Below are 25,154 nucleotides of genomic sequence, written 5' to 3' on the forward strand. Positions count from 1 at the left end.
TTAGCGCAGCAACGCTTTTAGCTAGCTCTTGGACCTGATGGTGCAGGTCTGGAGCCGGGTCATTGTTCAAAGCCTGCGCATCAGCCCCCACAGGCCCTGCCGACAAGGGTGCCGCCTCCTGGTGGTAAGTGGTAGTGGGGCGTCTGTGGGTCACAACGCCACCTGGTGCCGGTTCTCGGAGCACCCGGATGGCTCTGTCCTTGAACTGTGCAAATCCCAGATGAGGGTCCTGTAAGGCCATTGCCCGCAACTGGGTTCGGTGGGCATTGCAATATAAACCCTCTATAAATTGTTCAGTCAACAGCCTGTCCTCGTCTCCCACGCCGTCAGGGTCGGTCTGCTTAATGGCTCTCAGGGCCTCTTGTAGGTTCAGGGCATAGTCCCTTATACTCTCGTGTGCTCGCTGCTTGCACCCGTAGAATCTAAGCTTGATCTCGGCTGAGGTGCGGGTATCAAAGGTGTCCCTCAGCCGGGTTAGTATCCCTGCGACAGTCCTCCCCCCCAGGTGGCCAGGACTTTACCTCCCTTCGGGCTGCCCCAGTTAATTGGGCCACCAGGATGCTCACTTTTTGCTCTTCTGTGAGGGGGTACACCTGGAAGAGGCTATCCAGCTTTTCTCTAAAGTCATGCAGGGTATGTGACTCCCCTGAGTACTGGGGTAGCCAGGCCGCTCCCGGGATATAGGGCATGGTGAAAGGCATGACTGCAGCAGCGGTGGCGCTGGCGGGGGTTGAGGCAGTGAAGCTCTCCTCCGTATCCGACATCCTCCTCCCCCCTAGTGGACCGTGGCCTACCTTGCGATGATCCTCTTCCGTAGGCCGCGGCTCCGCAGTAGATCGTCAGGGTTGAGGACCTTCTGTCGCGCTCCTGTGACGTCGGCGTCTGCTGGGCTCCTTCCAGGACCTTACGCGACGTCCGGACGTGAGGCGGGGCTTCAGTTCTCGCGCGCTTTCGGAGTCCACGCCCCTCTTCTTCCCGCGCGACGTCTTCAAGATGGCGTCCAACGGCGGGAAAACTCCACGGAAGGCGGGAAGAAGGCTGAAAATGGCGCCGGATGGCGGGAATCTTCACCGATGGCGGGAAGAAGGCTGAAGATGGCGCCGGATGGCGGGAATCTTCACCACAGGTAAGTTTGAACAGTCTTTTTCAGGCACGCAGTACCCGGTGGTTGCGGGCACGAAATCCTGCCGACTACGCCAAAAGTTGACGCGCCCCTGGGCCTGTGTCGCGCTGCGTTGCGCACGTGGGAGCTTACCCGGAGCCGGATCTGTTGAGGGTTGTAGTCTCGTGGCGGTGACCCGGTCCGTGCCCAGGGAGTCAAACTGAGCGGCGATGTATCAGCGGTAGATGTTGGACGACTATGCCACCCGTTGAGTACAGCTAAGGAGCAGCTGCTGCAGGGCAGACCGCTGAGGCCGGTGGTAGGATTGTGCAGCGTGATAGTATAACCCCCAACGGGAGGGGTATGGCCTCAGGGCAGCCGACGTGGATGATGGGGGTAGCAGGAACCACTCGGAGACGGTACGGTGTAGTTCAGGGTCTTTACTGGTGACAAAGATAGACCCTCCCGGAGTACTGGCTAGCAATTGGGGCCTGGTCAGTCCTTGAGCAGATGGGATCTCCCCTGGCCAGGCGGAGTTGTAGGCCTCCCAAACTAACTGTACTCTTCTGGCTACCTTGCTAGAGGCGGGTATAAGTAGCCCACGTCCCTCAGTGTACCGTGTGGTGCTCACCCGTATGGCCGGTGACTCGGGGCCTTCGGGTTTCTTGGCCAGAGGACCTGCAATCCCCTGCCTGACGGATTCTGCTGCTGGGTAGGAGTTAGTCCCCACAGCCTCGGACTCCAGGTCCGGTAAGAAATCTTCTCAGTCAGGGCGAGCTCTGCAGCTGCCAGCCCCTGACTCCTTGTAACACTGCTCCCACAGAGCTCCTGATGTTCTGTTCCTATATTTGCTTCTTTTCTCTGTCTCTACTTCTTCTCTACTCACTAACCCTGCCTCAGCCCTAGGTTTATATAGGGGAAGTTCTTCCCCACCCAGGACTGGGCAGGAGGTGTGGCATGCATAGGATTCCTGACCAAGAGACCTCCCACCTGCTCTCAGACGTAATATCTCTATCACTGTGGCAACCAGACCCCTGGGGTGTCACATGTGCACATTACTGGGACCCTCCTGATGACTGTGTGCACATTACTGGGACCCTCCTGATGATTGTGCGTACATTACTGAGACCCTCCTGATGACTGTGTGCACATTACTGAGACCCTCCTGATGACTGTGTGCACATTACTTGGACCCTCCTGATGACTGTGTGCACATTACTGAGACCCTCCTGATGATTGTGTGTACATTACTGAGACCCTCCTGATGACTGTGTGCACATTACTGAGACCCTCCTGATGACTGTGGGCACATTACTGAGACCCTCCTGATGACTGTGGGCACATTACTGAGACCCTCCTGATGACTGTGTGCACATTACTGAGACCCTCCTGATGACTGTGGGCACATTACTGAGACCCTCCTGATGATTGTGTGCACATTACTGAGACCCTCCTGATGACTGTGGGCACATTACTGAGACCCTCCTGATGATTGTGTGCACATTACTGAGACCCTCCTGATGACTGTGGGCACATTACTGAGACCCTCCTGATGACTGTGGGCACATTACTTGGACCCTCCTGATGACTGTGTGCACATTACTGAGACCCTCCTGATGACTGTGTGTACATTACTGAGACCCTCCTGATGACTGTGTGCACATTACTGAGACCCTCCTGATGATTGTGTGCACATTACTGGGACCCTCCTGATGACTGTGTGCACATTACTGAGACCCTCCTGATGATTGTGTGTACATTACTGAGACCCTCCTGATGACTGTGTGCACATTACTGAGACCCTCCTGATGACTGTGGGCACATTACTGAGACCCTCCTGATGACTGTGGGCACATTACTGAGACCCTCCTGATGACTGTGTGCACATTACTGAGACCCTCCTGATGACTGTGTGCACATTACTGAGACCCTCCTGATGACTGTGGGCACATTACTGGGACCCTCCTGATGACTGTGTGCACATTACTGAGACCCTCCTGATGACTGTGTGTACATTACTGGGACCCTCCTGATGACTGTGTGTACATTACTGAGACCCTCCTGATGACTGTGTGTACATTACTGAGACCCTCCTGATGACTGTGGGCACATTACTGGGACCCTCCTGATGACTGTGTGTACATTACTGAGACCCTCCTGATGACTGTGGGCACATTACTGAGACCCTCCTGATGACTGTGTGTACATTACTGAGACCCTTCTGATGACTGTGTACATTACTGAGACCCTCCTGATGACTGTGTGTACATTACTGAGACCCTCCTGATGACTGTGGGCACATTACTGGGACCCTCCTGATGACTGTGTGTACATTACTGAGACCCTTCTGATGACTGTGGGCACATTACTGAGACCCTCCTGATGACTGTGTGCACATTACTGAGACCCTCCTGATGACTGTGTGCACATTACTGAGACCCTCCTGATGACTGTGTGCACATTACTGAGTCCCTCCTGATGACTGTGGGCACATTACTGAGACCCTCCTGATGACTGTGTGTACATTACTGGGACCCTCCTGATGACTGTGGGCACATTACTGAGACCCTCCTGATGACTGTGTGCACATTACTGGGACCCTCCTGATGACTGTGTGTGTAGCACCCTGAGGATTCGGCTGCTACAGGGGTATTACACCTCAAGCCAGAGGTGTGGTATTCCACTCCCGGGTAAGGATGGAGTGTGGAACTGAGCTTAGTAGGCTGCATGCACTACATACATCCCATTTCCGGGGGACAGAACAACGGTACTCCCACCAGTATATGTGCAGGTACGACAGTGTCTGTCCCTGGCTGGAGTGGGAGGGGGGTGGAACATCCCAGTAGTGTAGGGGCAGATAGGGGGAGTACTCTGGGTAAAGCTAGGAGCTCATTGGGTGCTGGTCACCTGGGCTCACACATAGAGGGAGTATATGTTAGAACCTTGCTGTTAGTTTTTTTTTCCTTTGCTGGTCACATGACCTTGTTGGCCTATTTAATCCTGCTCCGCCCTTCTGGCTTTGCTGGACTTCATTGTATATCTACTTTCTAGCTAGCCTGTGCTCTGTATCTAGCTCTGTTAGTTTGCTTGGTCTACGGACCTCTATGTTCTATATATTTTGTTTGTTCGTCTGTCTGCTACTATTTCTGTTAGGAGGTGTCCCATATTCCTCCCAGTCCTTAGTACTTGTAGGGATTCCCTCCCCACATCTATAGGTCTCCGTACAGACTAGATTAGGACTTTAGCAGGTCTGATCGCAGGATCAGGTTCCCTGTTACATCGTAGGGATTCAGCTGAGTCCTATAGTAGGGACAGATCTCCTCTCTTTCCTTAGCTTTGGTAGCAGAACATAACAGTATATATGGTGGGCACCATCTTAGGAACAGGGTCAGAGAGCCTGAGGAGAAGCTGAGGGAGAGCTCAGCCAGGAGGGCTGACAGGGAGCTGTGGCTCCGGCTGGGCCCAACTCCAGAGCAAGGCCTGCAGAGAGAGAGAGAGAGAGGAGTAAGAAGGACCCAGAGAGAAAGACAGAGGGAACCCCAAGAACCCAGGAACAGACCAGAAAGGGTGAAGGGTTGGCGAACACGGGTACCGGAACCCGAACTGGTGGAGGCCACTAATCCTCACCAGAAACCGGAGGTCGTGGTCAAGATTTGCCACGACCCTCACCAAATCCACCAGAAAGGCACACCAAGCATAGGGTCAGGGAACCCAGAGGAGGTTTGACCACCAAGAGACCCGAGGGAGCCGGCCAAAGGTGTATCCCTGGTGGGAACGGCCAGGAGGAAGAGAGAGACAGGGAAGCTCAGGACCACGCTCCGGACTGCCTGGGGGTTGGCCGAGTCCAGGACCTGGTGGACGCAGCACGGCTCGGGTGGTCACTCAAGGCCAGAGTGACTGAGAGAACACCTGTGAGTAAAAACCCTGAAACTGCACCTCAAGTCTCTGACTCTCCTTTCTACAACATAACTACACCCATCATCCACACCTGCTGCCCTGAGGCCATACCCCTCCTGTTGGGGGTTATACCATCACTACTGCACCCATACCACCGGCCTCAGCGGACTGCTCTGCAGCGGCGGCTTCAAAGCCGCACTCAACGAGTTGCGTAGTCGATCAAATTAACATCTACTGCCATAGACTGCCACTTAGTTTGACACCCTGGGCACGGACCGGGTCACCGCCACAAGGACTACTACCCCCATCGAGATCCGGCTCCGGGTATCCCTTGCCCACGGCCCAGGGGGCGCGTCATGTGCACATTACTGAGACCCTCCTGATGACTGTGTGCACATTACTGAGACCCTCCTGATGATTGTGTGTACATTACTGAGACCCTCCTGATGACTGTGGGCACATTACTGAGACCCTCCTGATGACTGTGTGCACATTACTGAGACCCTCCTGATGACTGTGTGAACATTACTGAGACCCTCCTGATGATTGTGTGTACATTACTGAGACCCTCCTGATGATTGTGTGTACATTACTGAGACCCTACTGATGACTGTGGGCACATTACTGAGACCCTCCTGATGACTGTGTGCACATTACTGAGACCCTCCTGATGATTGTGTGTACATTACTGAGACCCTCCTGGTGATTGTGTGTACATTACTGAGACCCTCCTGGTGATTGTGTGCACATTACTGAGACCCTACTGATGACTGTGGGCACATTACTGAGACCCTCCTGATGACTGTGTGCACATTACTGAGACCATCCTGATGATTGTGTGCACATTACTGAGACCCTCCTGATGATTGTGTGTACATTACTGAGACCCTCCTGATGACTGTGGGCACATTACTGAGACCCTCCTGATGATTGTGTGCACATTACTGAGACCCTCCTGATGACTGTGTGTACATTACTGAGACCCTACTGATGATTGTGTGCACATTACTGAGACCCTCCTGATGACTGTGGGCACATTACTGAGACCCTCCTGATGATTTTGTGCACATTACTGAGACCCTCCTGATGACTGTGTGTACATTACTGAGACCCTCCTGGTGATTGTGTGTACATTACTGAGACCCTCCTGATGACTGTGGGCACATTACTGAGACCCTCCTGATGACTGTGGGCACATTACTGAGACCCTCCTGATGATTGTGTGCACATTACTGGGACCCTCCTGATGATTGTGTGCACATTACTGAGACCCTCCTGATGATTGTGTGTACATTACTGAGACCCTCCTGATGACTGTGGGCACATTACTGAGACCCTCCTGATGATTGTGTGTACATTACTGAGACCCTCCTGATGACTGTGGGCACATTACTGAGACCCTCCTGATGACTGTGGGCACATTACTGAGACCCTCCTGATGATTGTATGCACATTACTGAGACCCTCCTGATGATTGTGTGCACATTACTGGGACCCTCCTGATGACTGTGTGTACATTACTGAGACCCTCCTGATGACTGTGGGCACATTACTGAGACCCTCCTGATGATTGTATGCACATTACTGAGACCCTCCTGATGATTGTGTGCACATTACTGGGACCCTCCTGATGATTGTGTGCACATTACTGAGACCCTCCTGATGATTGTATGCACATTACTGAGACCCTCCTGATGATTGTGTGCACATTACTGGGACCCTCCTGATGACTGTGGGCACATTACTGAGACCCTCCTGATGATTGTGTGCACATTACTGGGACCCTCCTGATGATTGTATGCACATTACTGAGACCCTCCTGATGATTGTGTGCACATTACTGGGACCCTCCTGATGACTGTGGGCACATTACTGAGACCCTCCTGATGATTGTATGCACATTACTGAGACCCTCCTGATGATTGTGTGCACATTACTGGGACCCTCCTGATGACTGTGGGCACATTACTGAGACCCTCCTGATGATTGTGTGCACATTACTGGGACCCTCCTGATGATTGTGTGCACATTACTGAGACCCTCCTGATGATTGTGTGTACATTACTGAGACCCTCCTGATGACTGTGGGCACATTACTGAGACCCTCCTGATGATTGTGTGTACATTACTGAGACCCTCCTGATGACTGTGGGCACATTACTGAGACCCTCCTGATGACTGTGGGCACATTACTGAGACCCTCCTGATGATTGTATGCACATTACTGAGACCCTCCTGATGATTGTGTGCACATTACTGGGACCCTCCTGATGACTGTGTGTACATTACTGAGACCCTCCTGATGACTGTGGGCACATTACTGAGACCCTCCTGATGATTGTATGCACATTACTGAGACCCTCCTGATGATTGTATGCACATTACTGAGACCCTCCTGATGATTGTGTGCACATTACTGGGACCCTCCTGATGATTGTGTGCACATTACTGAGACCCTCCTGATGATTGTGTGTACATTACTGAGACCCTCCTGATGACTGTGTGTACATTACTGAGACCCTCCTGATGACTGTGGGCACATTACTGAGACCCTCCTGATGATTGTGTGCACATTACTGGGACCCTCCTGATGACTGTGTGTACATTACTGAGACCCTCCTGATGACTGTGGGCACATTACTGAGACCCTCCTGATGATTGTATGCACATTACTGAGACCCTCCTGATGATTGTGTGCACATTACTGGGACCCTCCTGATGATTGTGTGCACATTACTGAGACCCTCCTGATGATTGTGTGTACATTACTGAGACCCTCCTGATGACTGTGGGCACATTACTGAGACCCTCCTGATGACTGTGTGCACATTACTGGGACCCTCCTGATGACTGTGGGCACATTACTGAGACCCTCCTGATGACTGTGGGCACATTACTGAGACCCTCCTGATGACTGTGGGCACATTACTGGGACCCTCCTGATGATTGTGGGCACATTACTGAGACCCTCCTGATGACTGTGTGCACATTACTGAGACCCTCCTGATGACTGTGTGCACATTACTGAGACCCTCCTGATGACTGTGTGTACATTACTGGGACCCTCCTGATGATTGTGTGCACATTACTGAGACCCTCCTGATGACTGTGGGCACATTACTGAGACCCTCCTGATGACTGTGTGCACATTACTGAGACCCTCCTGATGACTGTGGGCACATTACTGAGACCCTCCTGATGACTGTGTGCACATTACTGAGACCCTCCTGATGACTGTGGGCACATTACTGGGACCCTCCTGATGATTGTGTGCACATTACTGAGACCCTCCTGATGACTGTGGGCACATTACTGAGACCCTCCTGATGACTGTGTGCACATTACTGAGACCCTCCTGATGACTGTGGGCACATTACTGAGACCCTCCTGATGACTGTGTGCACATTACTGAGACCCTCCTGATGACTGTGGGCACATTACTGGGACCCTCCTGATGATTGTGTGCACATTACTGAGACCCTCCTGATGACTGTGGGCACATTACTGAGACCCTCCTGATGACTGTGGGCACATTACTGAGACCCTCCTGATGACTGTGGGCACATTACTGAGACCCTCCTGATGACTGTGGGCACATTACTGAGACCCTCCTGATGACTGTGGGCACATTACTGGGACCCTCCTGATGATTGTGTGCACATTACTGGGACCCTCCTGATGATTGTGTGCACATTACTGAGACCCTCCTGATGACTGTGGGCACATTACTGAGACCCTCCTGATGACTGTGTGCACATTACTGAGACCCTCCTGATGATTGTGTGCACATTACTGAGACCCTCCTGATGACTGTGGGCACATTACTGAGACCCTCCTGATGACTGTGTGCACATGACTGAGACCCTCCTGATGACTGTGTGCACATTACTGAGACCCTCCTGATGATTGTGTGCACATTACTGGGACCCTCCTGATGATTGTGTGTACATTACTGAGACCCTCCTGATGACTGTGTGTACATTACTGAGACCCTCCTGATGACTGTGTGCACATTACTGAGACCCTCCTGATGACTGTGTGTACATTACTGAGACCCTCCTGATGACTGTGTGCACATTACTGAGACCCTCCTGATGACTGTGTGTACATTACTGAGACCCTCCTGATGACTGTGGGCACATTACTGAGACCCTCCTGATGACTGTGTGCACATTACTGAGACCCTCCTGATGACTGTGTGTACATTACTGAGACCGTCCTGATGACTGTGGGCACATTACTGAGACCCTCCTGATGACTGTGGGCACATTACTGAGACCCTCCTGATGACTGTGGGCACATTACTGGGACCCTCCTGATGATTGTGTGTACATTACTGGGACCCTCCTGATGATTGTGTGCACATTACTGAGACCCTCCTGATGACTGTGGGCACATTACTGAGACCCTCCTGATGACTGTGGGCACATTACTGAGACCCTCCTGATGACTGTGTGCACATTACTGGGACCCTCCTGATGATTGTGTGTACATTACTGAGACCCTCCTGATGACTGTGTGCACATTACTGAGACCCTCCTGATGACTGTGTGCACATTACTGAGACCCTCCTGATGACTGTGTGCACATTACTGAGACCCTCCTGATGACTGTGGGCACATTACTGAGACCCTCCTGATGACTGTGTGCACATTACTGAGACCCTCCTGATGACTGTGGGCACATTACTGGGACCCTCCTGATGATTGTGTGCACATTACTGAGACCCTCCTGATGACTGTGGGCACATTACTGAGACCCTCCTGATGACTGTGTGCACATTACTGGGACCCTCCTGATGATTGTGTGCACATTACTGAGACCCTCCTGATGATTGTGTGCACATTACTGAGACCCTCCTGATGACTGTGTGTACATTACTGAGACCCTCCTGATGACTGTGTGCACATTACTGAGACCCTCCTGATGACTGTGTGTACATTACTGAGACCCTCCTGATGACTGTGTGTACATTACTGAGACCCTCCTGATGATTGTGGGCACATTACTGAGACCCTCCTGATGACTGTGTGCACATTACTGGGACCCTCCTGATGATTGTGTGCACATTACTGAGACCCTCCTGATGATTGTGTGTACATTACTGAGACCCTCCTGATGATTGTGGGCACATTACTGAGACCCTCCTGATGACTGTGGGCACATTACTGAGACCCTCCTGATGACTGTGGGCACATTACTGAGACCCTTCTGATGATTGTGGGCACATTACTGAGACCCTCCTGATGACTGTGTGTACATTACTGAGACCCTCCTGATGACTGTGTGCACATTACTGAGACCCTCCTGATGACTGTGTGCACATTACTGAGACCCTCCTGATGACTGTGTGCACATTACTGAGACCCTCCTGATGACTGTGTGTACATTACCGAGACCCTCCTGATGACTGTGTGCACATTACCGGGACCCTCCTGATGATTGTGGGCACATTACTGAGACCCTCCTGATGACTGTGGGCACATTACTGAGACCCTCCTGATGACTGTGGGCACATTACTGAGACCCTCCTGATGACTGTGTGCACATTACTGAGACCCTCCTGATGACTGTGTGCACATTACTGAGACCCTCCTGATGACTGTGGGCACATTACTGAGACCCTCCTGATGACTGTGGGCACATTACTGAGACCCTCCTGATGACTGTGGGCACATTACTGAGACCCTCCTGATGACTGTGTGCACATTACTGGGACCCTCCTGATGACTGTGGGCACATTACTGAGACCCTCCTGATGACTGTGGGCACATTACTGAGACCCTCCTGATGACTGTGGGCACATTACTGAGACCCTCCTGATGACTGTGGGCACATTAATGAGACCCTCCTGATGACTGTGTGTACATTACTGGGACCCTCCTGATGATTGTGTGCACATTACTGGGACCCTCCTGATGACTGTGGGCACATTACTGAGACCCTCCTGATGACTGTGTGTACATTACTGGGACCCTCCTGATGACTGTGGGCACATTACTGAGACCCTCCTGATGACTGTGTGTACATTACTGAGACCCTCCTCATGACTGTGGGCACATTACTGAGACCCTCCTGATGACTGTGTGTACATTACTGGGACCCTCCTGATGACTGTGGGCACATTACTGAGACCCTCCTGATGACTGTGTGCACATTACTGAGACCCTCCTGATGACTGTGTGCACATTACTGAGACCCTCCTGATGACTGTGTGTACATTACTGAGACCCTCCTCATGACTGTGGGCACATTACTGAGACCCTCCTGATGACTGTGTGTACATTACTGGGACCCTCCTGATGACTGTGGGCACATTACTGAGACCCTCCTGATGATTGTGTGCACATTACTGAGACCCTCCTGGTGACTGTGTGTACATTACTGAGACCCTCCTGATGACTGTGTGCACATTACTGAGACCCTCCTGATGACTGTGTGCACATTACTGAGACCCTCCTGATGACTGTGTGTACATTACCGAGACCCTCCTGATGACTGTGTGCACATTACCGGGACCCTCCTGATGATTGTGTGCACATTACTGAGACCCTCCTGATGATTGTGTGCACATTACTGGGACCCTCCTGATGACTGTGTGCACATTACCGAGACCCTCCTGATGACTGTGTGTACATTACCGAGACCCTCCTGATGACTGTGTGCACATTACCGAGACCCTCCTGATGATTGTGTGCACATTACTGAGACCCTCCTGATGACTGTGTGCACATTACCGGGACCCTCCTGATGATTGTGTGCACATTACTGAGACCCTCCTGATGATTGTGTGCACATTACTGGGACCCTCCTGATGACTGTGTGCACATTACCGAGACCCTCCTGATGACTGTGTGTACATTACCGAGACCCTCCTGATGACTGTGTGTACATTACCGAGACCCTCCTGATGACTGTGTGCACATTACCGGGACCCTCCTGATGATTGTGTGCACATTACTGAGACCCTCCTGATGATTGTGTGCACATTACTGGGACCCTCCTGATGACTGTGTGCACATTACTGAGACCCTCCTGATGACTGTGTGCACATTACCGAGACCCTCCTGATGACTGTGTGTACATTACCGAGACCCTCCTGATGACTGTGTGCACATTACCGGGACCCTCCTGATGATTATGTGCACATTACTGAGACCCTCCTGATGACTGTGTGCACATTACTGGGACCCTCCTGATGACTGTGTGCACATTACTGGGACCCTCCTGATGATTGTGTGCACATTACTGGGACCCTCCTGATGACTGTGTGCACATTACTGGGACCCTCCTGATGATTGTGTGCACATTACTGAGACCCTCCTGATGACTGTGTGTACATTACTGAGACCCTCCTGATGACTGTGTGCACATTACTGGGACCCTCCTGATGATTGTGTGCACATTACTGAGACCCTCCTGATGACTGTGTGCACATTACTGAGACCCTCCTGATGATTGTGTGCACATTACTGAGACCCTCCTGATGACTGTGTGCACATTACTGGGACCCTCCTGATGACTGTGTGTACATTACTGGGACCCTCCTGATGACTGTGTGTACATTACTGAGACCCTCCTGATGACTGTGTGCACATTACTGAGACCCTCCTGATGACTGTGTGTACATTACTGAGACCCTCCTGATGACTGTGTGCACATTACTGAGACCCTCCTGATGACTGTGTGTACATTACTGAGACCCTCCTGATGATTGTGTGCACATTACTGGGACCCTCCTGATGACTGTGTGCACATTACTGAGACCCTCCTGATGACTGTGTGCACATTACTGAGACCCTCCTGATGACTGTGGGCACATTACTGAGACCCTCCTGATGACTGTGTGCACATTACTGAGACCCTCCTGATGACTGTGTGCACATTACTGAGACCCTCTTGATGACTGTGTGCACATTACTGAGACCCTCCTGATGACTGTGGGCACATTACTGAGACCCTCCTGATGATTGTGTGTACATTACTGAGACCCTCCTGATGACTGTGGGCACATTACTGAGACCCTCCTGATGACTGTGTGTACATTACTGAGACCCTCCTGATGATTGTGTGTACATTACTGGGACCCTCCTGATGACTGTGTGTACATTACTGAGACCCTCCTGATGACTGTGTGTACATTACTGGGACCCTCCTGATGACTGTGGGCACATTACTGAGACCCTCCTGATGATTGTGTGTACAAGACTGAGACCCTCCTGATGATTGTGTGTACAAGACTGAGACCCTCCTGATGATTGAGTGTACATTACTGAGACCCTCCTGATGACTGTGGGCACATTACTGAGACCCTCCTGATGATTGTGTGTACATTACTGAGACCCTCCTGATGACTGTGGGCACATTACTGAGACCCTCCTGATGACTGTGTGTACAAGACTGAGACCCTCCTGATGATTGTGTGTACATTACTGAGACCCTCCTGATGATTGTGGGCACATTACTGAGACCCTCCTGATGATTGTGTGTACAAGACTGAGACCCTCCTGATGACTGTGTGTACATTACTGAGACCCTCCTGATGATTGTGTGCACAAGACTGAGACCCTCCTGATGACTGTGTGTACATTACTGGGACCCTCCTGATGACTGTGTGTACATTACTGGGACCCTCCTGATGACTGTGGGCACATTACTGAGACCCTCCTGATGATTGTGTGCACATTACTGGGACCCTCCTGATGACTGTGTGCACATTACTGAGACCCTCCTGATGATTGTGTGTACATTACTGAGACCCTCCTGATGACTGTGTGTACATTACTGAGACCCTCCTGATGACTGTGTGCACATTACTGAGACCCTCCTGATGATTGTGTGTACATTACTGAGACCCTCCTGATGATTGTGTGTACAAGACTGAGACCCTCCTGATGATTGTGTGTACATTATTGAGACCCTCCTGATGACTGTGGGCACATTACTGAGACCCTCCTGATGATTGTGTGCACATTACTGAGACCCTCCTGATGACTGTGTGCACATTACTGAGACCCTCCTGATGATTGTGTGCACATTACTGAGACCCTCCTGATGACTGTGGGCACATTACTGGGACCCTCCTGATGATTGTGTGCACATTACTGAGACCCTCCTGATGACTGTGTGTACATTACTGAGACCCTCCTGATGACTGTGTGTACATTACTGAGACCCTCCTGATGACTGTGTGTACATTACTGAGACCCTCCTGATGATTGTGTGTACAAGACTGAGACCCTCCTGATGACTGTGTGTACATTATTGAGACCCTCCTGATGACTGTGGGCACATTACTGAGACCCTCCTGATGATTGTGTGCACATTACTGAGACCCTCCTGATGACTGTGTGCACATTACTGAGACCCTCCTGATGACTGTGTGCACATTACTGAGACCCTCCTGATGATTGTGTGCACATTACTGAGACCCTCCTGATGACTGTGGGCACATTACTGGGACCCTCCTGATGATTGTGTGCACATTACTGAGACCCTCCTGATGACTGTGTGTACATTACTGAGACCCTCCTGATGACTGTGTGTACATTACTGAGACCCTCCTGATGACTGTGGGCACATTACTGAGACCCTCCTGATGACTGTGTGTACATTACTGAGACCCTCCTGATGACTGTAGGCACATTACTGAGACCCTCCTGATGACTGTGGGCACATTACTGAGACCCTCCTGATGACTGTGTGCACATTACTGAGACCCTCCTGATGACTGTGTGCACATTACTGAGACCCTCCTGATGACTGTGGGCACATTACTGAGACCCTCCTGATGACTGTGTGTACATTACTGAGACCCTCCTGATGATTGTGGGCACATTACTGAGACCCTCCTGATGATTGTGGGCACATTACTGAGACCCTCCTGATGACTTTGTGTACATTACTGAGACCCTCCTGATGATTGTGTGTACATTATTGAGACCCTCCTGATGACTGTGTGCACATTACTGAGACCCTCCTGATGATTGTGTGCACATTACTGGGACCCTCCTGATGACTGTGTGTACATTACTGGGACCCTCCTGATGACTGTGTGCACATTACTGAGACCCTCCTGATGATTGTGGGCACATTACTGAGACCCTACTGATGACTGTGTGCACATTACTGGGACCCTCCTGATGACTGTGTGTACATTACGGAGACCCTCCTGATGATTGTGTGTACATTACTGAGACCCTCCTGATGATTGTGTGTACATTACTGAGACCCTCCTGATGATTGTGTGTACATTACTGAGACCCTCCTGATGACTGTGTGTACATTACTGAGACCCTCCTGATGACTGTGTGTACATTACTGAGACCCTCCTGATGACTGTGGGCACATTACTGAGACCCTCCTGATGACTGTGTGTACATTACTGAGACCCTCCTGATGACTGTGTGCACATTACTGAGACCCTCCTGATGATTGTGTGCACATTACTGAGACCCTCCTGATGACTGTGGGCACATTACTGAGACCCTCCTGATGACTGTGGGCACATTACTGAGACCCTCCTGATGATTGTGTGCACATTACTGAGACCCTCCTGATGACTGTGGGCACATTACTGAGACCCTCCTGATGACTGTGGGCACATTACTGAGACCCTCCTGATGACTGTGGGCACATTACTGAGACCCTCCTGATGACTGTGGGCACATTACTGAGACCCTCCTGATGACTGTGTGTACATTACTGAGACCCTCCTGATGATTGTGTGCACATTACTGAGACCCTCCTGATGACTGTGGGCACATTACTGAGACCCTCCTGATGACTGTGGGCACATTACTGAGACCCTCCTGATGACTGTGTGTACATTACTGAGACCCTCCTGATGATTGTGTGCACATTACTGAGACCCTCCTGATGACTGTGGGCACATTACTGAGACCCTCCTGATGACTGTGGGCACATTACTGAGACCCTCCTGATGACTGTGGGCACATTACTGAGACCCTCCTGATGACTGTGTGTACATTACTGAGACCCTCCTGATGACTGTGTGTACATTACTGGGACCCTCCTGATGACTGTGTGCACATTACTGGGACCCTCCTGATGACTGTGGGCACATTACTGAGACCCTCCTGATGATTGTGTGTACATTACTGGGACCCTCCTGATGACTGTGTGCACATTACTGGGACCCTCCTGATGACTGTGGGCACATTACTGAGACCCTCCTGATGACTGTGTGCACATTACTGGGACCCTCCTGATGACTGTGTGCACATTACTGGGACCCTCCTGATGATTGTGGGCACATTACTGAGACCCTCCTGATGACTGTGGGCACATTACTGGGACCCTCCTGATGACTGTGTGCACATTACTGGGACCCTCCTGATGATTGTGGGCACATTACTGAGACCCTCCTGATGACTGTGTGCACATTACTGGGACCCTCCTGATGACTGTGGGCACATTACTGAGACCCTCCTGATGACTGTGTGCACATTACTGGGACCCTCCTGATGACTGTGGACACATTACTGAGACCCTCCTGATGACTGTGTGCACATTACTGGGACCCTCCTGATGATTGTGGGCACATTACTGAGACCCTCCTGATGACTGTGTGCACATTACTGGGACCCTCCTGATGATTGTGGGCACATTACTGAGACCCTCCTGATGACTGTGTGCACATTACTGGGACCCTCCTGATGACTGTGGGCACATTACTGAGACCCTCCTGATGACTGTGGGCACATTACTGAGACCCTCCTGATGACTGTGTGTACATTACTGAGACCCTCCTGATGACTGTGTGTACATTACTGGGACCCTCCTGATGACTGTGTGCACATTACTGGGACCCTCCTGATGACTGTGGGCACATTACTGAGACCCTCCTGATGATTGTGTGTACATTACTGGGACCCTCCTGATGACTGTGTGCACATTACTGGGACCCTCCTGATGACTGTGGGCACATTACTGAGACCCTCCTGATGACTGTGTGCACATTACTGGGACCCTCCTGATGACTGTGTGCACATTACTGGGACCCTCCTGATGATTGTGGGCACATTACTGAGACCCTCCTGATGACTGTGTGCACATTACTGGGACCCTCCTGATGACTGTGGACACATTACTGAGACCCTCCTGATGACTGTGGGCACATTACTGGGACCCTCCTGATGACTGTGTGCACATTACTGAGACCCTCCTGATGACTGTGGGCACATTACTGAGACCCTCCTGATGACTGTGGGCACATTACTGAGACCCTCCTGATGACTGTGGGCACATTACTGAGACCCTCCTGATGACTGTGGGCACATTACTGAGACCCTCCTGATGACTGTGGGCACATTACTGAGACCCTCCTGATGACTGTGTGTACATTACTGGGACCCTCCTGATGACTGTGTGTACATTACTGAGACCCTCCTGATGACTGTGTGTACATTACTGAGACCCTCCTGATGACTGTGTGTACATTACTGGGACCCTCCTGATGACTGTGTGTACATTACTGAGACCCTCCTGATGACTGTGTGTACATTACTGAGACCCTCCTGATGACTGTGTGTACATTACTGGGACCCTCCTGATGACTGTGTGTACATTACTGAGACCCTCCTGATGACTGTGGGCACATTACTGGGACCCTCCTGATGACTGTGGGCACATTACTGAGACCCTCCTGATGACTGTGTGTACATTACTGGGACCCTCCTGATGATTGTGTGTACATTATTGAGACCCTCCTGATGACTGTGTGCACATTACTGAGACCCTCCTGATGACTGTGTGCACATTACTGAGACCCTCCTGATGACTGTGTGTACATTACTGAGACCCTCCTGATGACTGTGTGTACATTACTGAGACCCTCCTGATGATTGTGGGCACATTACTGGGACCCTCCTGATGACTGTGTGTACATTACTGAGACCCTCCTGATGACTGTGTGCACATTACTGAGACCCTCCTGATGATTGTGGGCACATTACTGGGACCCTCCTGATGACTGTGTGTACATTACTGAGACCCTCCTGATGACTGTGTGCACATTACTGAGACCCTCCTGATGACTGTGTGTACATTACTGAGACCCTCCTGATGACTGTGTGTACATTACTGAGACCCTCCTGATGATTGTGGGCACATTACTGGGACCCTCCTGATGACTGTGGGCACATTACTGAGACCCTCCTGATGATTGTGGGCACATTACTGAGACCCTACTGATGACTGTGTGCACATTACTGAGACCCTCCTGATGACTGTGTGCACATTACTGGGACCCTCCTGATGACTGTGTGTACATTACTGAGACCCTCCTGATGATTGTGTGTACATTACTGAGACCCTCCTGATGATTGTGTGTACATTACTGAGACCCTCCTGATGACTGTGTGCACATTACTGAGACCCTCCTGATGATTGTGGGCACATTACTGGGACCCTCCTGATGACTGTGTGTACATTACTGAGACCCTCCTGATGATTGTGGGCACATTACTGGGACCCTCCTGATGACTGTGTGCACATTACTGAGACCCTCCTGATGATTGTGGGCACATTACTGGGACCCTCCTGATGACTGTGTGTACATTACTGAGACCCTCCTGATGACTGTGTGTACATTACTGAGACCCTCCTGATGATTGTGGGCACATTACTGGGACCCTCCTGATGACTGTGGGCACATTACTGAGACCCTCCTGATGATTGTGGGCACATTACTGAGACCCTACTGATGACTGTGTGCACATTACTGAGACCCTCCTGATGACTGTGTGCACATTACTGGGACCCTCCTGATGACTGTGTGTACATTACTGAGACCCTCCTGATGATTGTGTGTACATTACTGAGACCCTCCTGATGATTGTGTGTACATTACTGAGACCCTCCTGATGATTGTGTGTACATTACTGAGACCCTCCTGATGACTGTGTGCACATTACTGAGACCCTCCTGATGACTGTGTGTACATTACTGAGACCCTCCTGATGATTGTGTGTATATTACTGGGACCCTCCTGATGACTGTGTGTACATTACTGGGACCCTCCTGATGACTGTGTGTACATTACTGAGACCCTCCTGATGACTGTGTGTACATTACTGAGACCCTCCTGATGACTGTGTGTACATTACTGAGACCCTCCTGATGATTGTGTGCACATTACTGAGACCCTCCTGATGACTGTGGGCACATTACTGGGACCCTCCTGATGATTGTGTGCACATTACTGAGACCCTCCTGATGACTGTGTGCACATTACTGAGACCCTCCTGATGATTGTGTGTACATTACTGGGACCCTCCTGATGACTGTGTGCACATTACTGAGACCCTCCTGATGACTGTGGGCACATTACTGAGACCCTCCTGATGACTGTGGGCACATTACTGAGACCCTCCTGATGATTGATGAATGAACGTGTTCAAAAAACGTTTGTCTTTTTCAAGTTCGGCACGAACATTACACATTCGGACTCGTGATCGGACACCTGAGCGTTTCTACTGAAAATCGGCCCACTTCGGCAAAAGTGCGGGAAATGATCACGTTTCCACTACTGTATTTATTAGGACTCTGGATAGAGTAGTGGTGCTGTATGATGAGCAGGACTGTGAAGATACGGGGTCTTCCGTGGATGTAATACTACTCAGACAGGGTGCGGGTAACACAGCGTGGCAATACTTTACTGAACCACAGAGTGGACAATAAACAGACAGAACAGTCCCAGCAAATACCCAAGATGGTGCAACATTACACAGTCTCACCCTTCATCTCCGCCCGCCTGGGAGAGAACAACTGCGACTTTGAGACTTCCAAGGCTGACTACCTCAACCAGTGGCCCCCCGCTTTTGGTGGGACCCCACAGAGAGGAGGTAGCGGCAAGCTTAGGAAGTCGACAGTCCACCGAGGTACAAGGCCAGGAAATCTGTTGATCCCACCCTCGGCTCTCCGAGAGTTTCCATGGGGCCAGATGACTGGCTGGTCCCAATCTGGCTTCTCTGAATGTCTCCATGGGTTCCCACCTGGCAACCCCAAACACCATATCCATGGGGCCAGGTGACTTCATCGTCCCAACCTGGTCTCCCCAAATGTATCCATGTCTCTCTGATGGTCAATGGTGCAGATCCGTATCCTTCCAGTCAGGGCCGATACCCTTAGGTCGGAATCATGTAGAATCCAAATCTGTGTCTCTCTGGATAAAGCCATACTACCAAGCTGATGTCCTGAAGAGTCTGTCTGATCTTTGATTCTCCCTTTCAATTATCTTTGCAGCAGGATAGAAAAACCCTTTTTTATATTTACATATGTGGCTAAGGTCATCAGTCACAGGTCAGAGGTAAAGGTGCAGGGCTCACTCAAGACTTGTTTGAGCTAATCCCCCTGCTCCTGTAAATAAATTAGCTGGCTTAGTACAATATACAATTACTATAGTAACAAACATCATTGTTCCCAAACGCTGAGTCAGGCTGAGTTCACACGACGCGTTTTTAATGCGTTTCCGCGGCGTTTTTGCAGTTGCGGAAACGCCGCGGAAACGCATTAAAAACGCATGGTAGAAGGGCAGCAATGTTCCCCAATTGAAATCCGCATGTGCTGTGCCCATGATGCGGATTTTTCCGCAGCGTAAACGCTGCACTCAAAAATCCGCAGCATGTAAATTAATTTTGCGTGAACGCGGCATTTTCGCTGCCATTGACTTGCATTAGAATGCGCCAATTCTGCAAGACTGCATTTGTACTTGCGCTATTGGCGCGTTCTAATGTGCGGATGGTACCCGGGTGTGGAGGAGAGGAGAGTCTCCTCCACACCCAGGTACCATTAAAAAAGCTGTAAAAAAAGAATAAAATAAAAAATAAATGTATACTTCTGCTTGGTTCCCGGCACTTTGCAGTGAGTTGAAGGACCTGCGCTGACGTCAGAGTGACGGGTCACGTGACGCTGACGTTGGCAGGTCTTTCAATTCAAAGTTGCCGGCGAGGGAGAACGGATTGAGCTGGACAGCACGGGCCATCGGAGGGTAAAGTATACATTTATTTTTTATTTTTACCACTCTCTCGGGTCACACTATATCTGCCGGTTGCCGGTTGCATGGATTTCTATAGTGTGACCTAGTTGTCAAGCACTTTCCAGGTGATGCTAATATCGCCTGGAAAGCGCTTGTCAATCCACATGCGGAAACGCATGTGAATCTGCATGTATTCCGCAGGAAAAACGTATGTACAATCTGCATGCGTTTTTTTCTGCCAGGGAGATGCAGAAATGACGCAGAAATTTTCTGCTTCATTTCTGCATCGTGTGCACGTACCCTCACTGTCCTTCTTGACCAGTCAAAGAAACACACATGCATTCAAAGGTCAACACAAAGATAATAGTGTATTTCTCCTGGCTTAACAAACCCAGAAGTTCACTTGCGCTGTTCCTCCGCTACTGCTGGCGCGCCTCTTCTGTCGCAGTCTTCTCTCAGCTCTTCTCGGCTTGACCATCGGTGGTAGTCTCTCAGGCTTGGGGCAGTGGGGTCGAGACCTCGGCTCTTGGCAGGCGACTTCAGATCCCAGAATATCAATCAATGCAGAGCGCGAGTCCTGTACCTGATCAGCATATGCAGAACTCAGGGAACTTCTGTGAGGGGTCCGGACCTTGTCAGGCGGTGTCTGGTCTCCTCCTGAGGCCTGTCACGCTCGGCTTTGCAGCACCTCTAGAGCACGTCTGCTTTGCAGCTTGGCGCCAAATCTGTCTGCGGTTTGGCACGCAGGGCTTTTATATCCAGGAAATCCTTCCTGTGAGTCACCTGATCAGGTCCGGCATCTGAATTTACTCCCCCTTCAAATCCTCTAGCACAACTTGGTTCCGCTTGATTTCTCCTGGCCAGCAAACGGCAGTCTTTCCTCACTAATGGCACATCCTGCAAGAGTTCTCCTGATGTTTTGCTGCCTTCTACTACATTCCTCCACCCTTTTTGCTCACCAGTCCCTGGGCGAGTGGAATCCTTGAGGGGTTGACGTTTCTTCACAGGCAGCCCAAATTCAGCAAAAAGTTGAGCGCATTCCTTTGTTTTCTGCTGAGTCTGAGACCAGACGAACTCATCCTGGGCATACTGGTTAAGAGGAATCCCGGCATTGGTCCGCTCAGTCCTGCGGGGCTCCTCTTGCAGCAGCGCCTCTGGTGTCCCCGAAGAGTCGATCACTGGGGATTGTAAATCGCCTCCTGGTTGATTCTCTGTCTCACTCGAGAGTGGCATCGGCAGTTCCGATGGACCCAACGGTACTGCAATCCATCTTTCCTCATTCTCAACGATCCCCCTTTGTGGGACATCCGCCACTTCAGTTGGGGACTCGGCCCCGTTACAGTCCTCCACTTCGGAAGAACAGGGCCGCAGCATATTCTGGTGCAACACTCTAGGTGCTGCGGCGTCATCTCCCTCGTGTCTGACCTCGTACACCGGGTTGTCTGGATGGACCTATTTCACCACTCGATAGGACTGTCTGAAGTCGGCGTCGGTGCTCTCGAATCCAGGTATTTGGGCTACTGCCCGGACAGGGGTCCTCTGAGTCCAGCTCCAGTTCAGTGATTTCTCGTCCATTCTACCCAAACAGCAGCATGTAGGGAGTGTAACCGGTAGTCACATGGACTCGATTGTTATAAACCCACACCAACTCAGACAAGAATTCGGGCCACTTAATCTTTTTGTCTTCTTCCAGAGACATACATTTGCCACAGGGTTCGGTTAAAGCGCTTGCAGGCCCCGTTCCCCTGAGGATGATAAGGGGTCATTCGGGATTTATCGATTCTGTAGATAAGATATAGCTCGTCCATCACTTGTCCCTGGAAGCAGGCCCCTGGTCGGAGTGAATTCGCTTCGGGCACCCATATATTCGGATGAAGTCCTGACAGATGGCTCTGGCTGCAGTTTCGGCGGTCTGGTCCTGGGTGGGAGTCACCACCGTGAACTTAGTGAAGTGATCAGTCATCACCAAGCAGTACCCATAGCCATTGTACGAAGTTCCGATTATCAGGTAATCAATCATCAGGACCTCAAAAGGGCGCAGAAGTTCGGATAGTCTGAACAGGATCTCTCTATTCTGGGGGATTATTCAGCTCACACCGGCGACGTTTTCGACAAACTCTTTCAACTTCTTGCCATAGTTGGGGCCAATACACCAAGAGTTGTAACCACCGAACGGTCTTCTCCACACCAAAGTGGGCTCGATGCTCATCAGCTTCTTTAGCTAGTTGCAGTGCTAGCGCTTCTGGAGCCACCACTTGCCAGGTAACATCGTACTCTCGAGGTAGTTGAATCCTTTGGCACAGCAGGTTATCTTTCAGGAAGATCCTTTTCCACTGGCCCAAGATCTGCAGGGTAGTTAGGAGTGAAGCAGCCCTAGCCTCTTGGCCAGGCCTTCGTTCCAGGGCGACCCATTTTCTCAGCTCCGCTAGTTCTGGATCAGACTGTTGCACATGTATCCGCTCATCTCTTGAGCGGCCCAGAATCTAGGTGGGTCTGGGCTCTTGTCTCGACTCCTGGATGGCAATTACAGCAGCGGCAAACTGCCTGAAATCTGGGATCTCATCACCTTCAAGCTCTTCGTCTATGTCTCACTTTGGTCCAGCTTGGGTGACTCGGGACAAGAATCTACACAGATGTTCAGGGCCTTAGACCGATAGAAGATCTTGCACTAATATTTGGACATCCTTGCGACCCATCGCTGTTCCAGCGCGATCAGCTTTGCATTTTTTAAGGAGTTGTTGTCTGTCCGCAAGTATATTTCTGACCAACAACAAGTACGAATTTCTCAGTCATGGCCCATACCAGTGCCAGCAAGTACAGTTTGAACGAACTGTAGTTGTCCGGATTCTTCTCCATGTCCCGCAGTGACCGACTGGCATACGCGATCACCCGATCTCTTCCTTCTTGTACCTGAGCCAATACTGAAAGAGGGAAAGAGTCAGCTCACCCACATGGAGACCAAACACACAGAGCCAGCAGTGCCACATGGAGACCAAACACATGGAGCCAGCAATGCCGAGAGGAAACCAATCCAGAGAAGAAAAAATTCCAACATAGAGGTCTTCCATAAAATGTCAATTTTCTTAGTAACATTAAAAGTCGATTACAAAAAATCAATCCATAGTCACAACCGCAACCAAGTGTAGGCGGATCGCATTAGGAAACGCGTTTCGGATAGCTATCCTTAATCAGTGCATATCGACATACGGCAAAAGCTGGCGTCTTATTTCACATCCTGCAGGAGCACATGATACCATTCCTCCAATCCAGTCGTAGCTTAAAATCTAATTATATAGTTATTACAAAAAAACCTTAAAAACATACAAATAGCAATGAATAATATCACAGTTCATTCATAACGATAGATTAAATCCTGGTTTAAATTCATTCCATTTGGGGACGTTCTATCTCATTCATATATCCACCAAGATTCCCAATTCAAAAGCTTCCTCCGGTGATCTCTGCCTCTAAAAGGTCGTGTAACCCACTAGATCCCTGAAACAAGGTAGTCAGAGGTGGAAGGATCAGGGAAGGGTAGGGCTAGAGGACGACAGGGGGGACCAGGGTAGGTGTGGGCTAGAGGAGGACAGGGAGGATCAGGGTAGGTGTGGGCTAGAGGATGACAGGGAGGACCAGGGTAGGTGTGGGCTAGAGGAGGACAGGGAGGATCAGGGTAGGTGTGGGCTAGAGGAGGACAGGGAGGGTCAGGGTAGGTGTGGGCTAGAGGAGGACAGGGAGGATCAGGGTAGATGTGGACTAGAGGAGGACAGGGAGGATCAGGGTAGGTGTGGGCTAGAGGAGGACAGGGAGGATCAGGGTAGGTGTGGGCTAGAGGAGGACAGGGAGGATCAGGGTAGGTGTGGGCTAGAGGAGGACAGGGAGGGTCAGGATAGGTGTGGGCTAGAGGAGGACAGGGAGGATCAGGGTAGGTGTGGGCTAGAGGAGGACAGGGAGGATCAGAGTAGGTGTGGGCTAGAGGGGGACAGGGAGGATCAGGGTAGGTGTGGGCTAGAGGAGGACAGGGAGGATCAGAGTAGGTGTGGGCTAGAGGAGGACAGGGAGGATCAGAGTAGGTGTGGATTAGAGGAGGACAGGGAGGTTCAGGGTAGGTGTGGGCTAGAGGAGGACAGGGAGGATCAGTGTAGGTGTGGGCTA

General features: G+C 50.9%; 1 protein-coding gene across 1 annotated transcript in view; it reads right to left on the reverse strand.

The window, feature by feature from the left end:
• Positions 1–22,373, reverse strand: part of SLC15A5 (solute carrier family 15 member 5) — a gene marked incomplete at its 3' end in the record, with an annotated part of 159,394 nt that extends 137,021 nt beyond the window's left edge. The window contains exon 1 of the mRNA XM_073669080.1: positions 21,959–22,373. Within this exon, the coding sequence (XP_073525181.1) occupies positions 21,959–22,373 (415 nt within the window). The remainder of the gene's footprint in view (positions 1–21,958) is intronic.
• Between the last annotated feature and the right edge of the window lie 2,781 nt (positions 22,374–25,154).

The sequence above is a fragment of the Phyllobates terribilis genome, unplaced genomic scaffold, assembly GCF_046119375.1.
Source record: "Phyllobates terribilis strain yellow unplaced genomic scaffold, ASM4611937v1 Scaffold_1923__1_contigs__length_190088, whole genome shotgun sequence".
In the NCBI taxonomy this organism is placed as follows: domain Eukaryota; kingdom Metazoa; phylum Chordata; class Amphibia; order Anura; family Dendrobatidae; genus Phyllobates; species Phyllobates terribilis.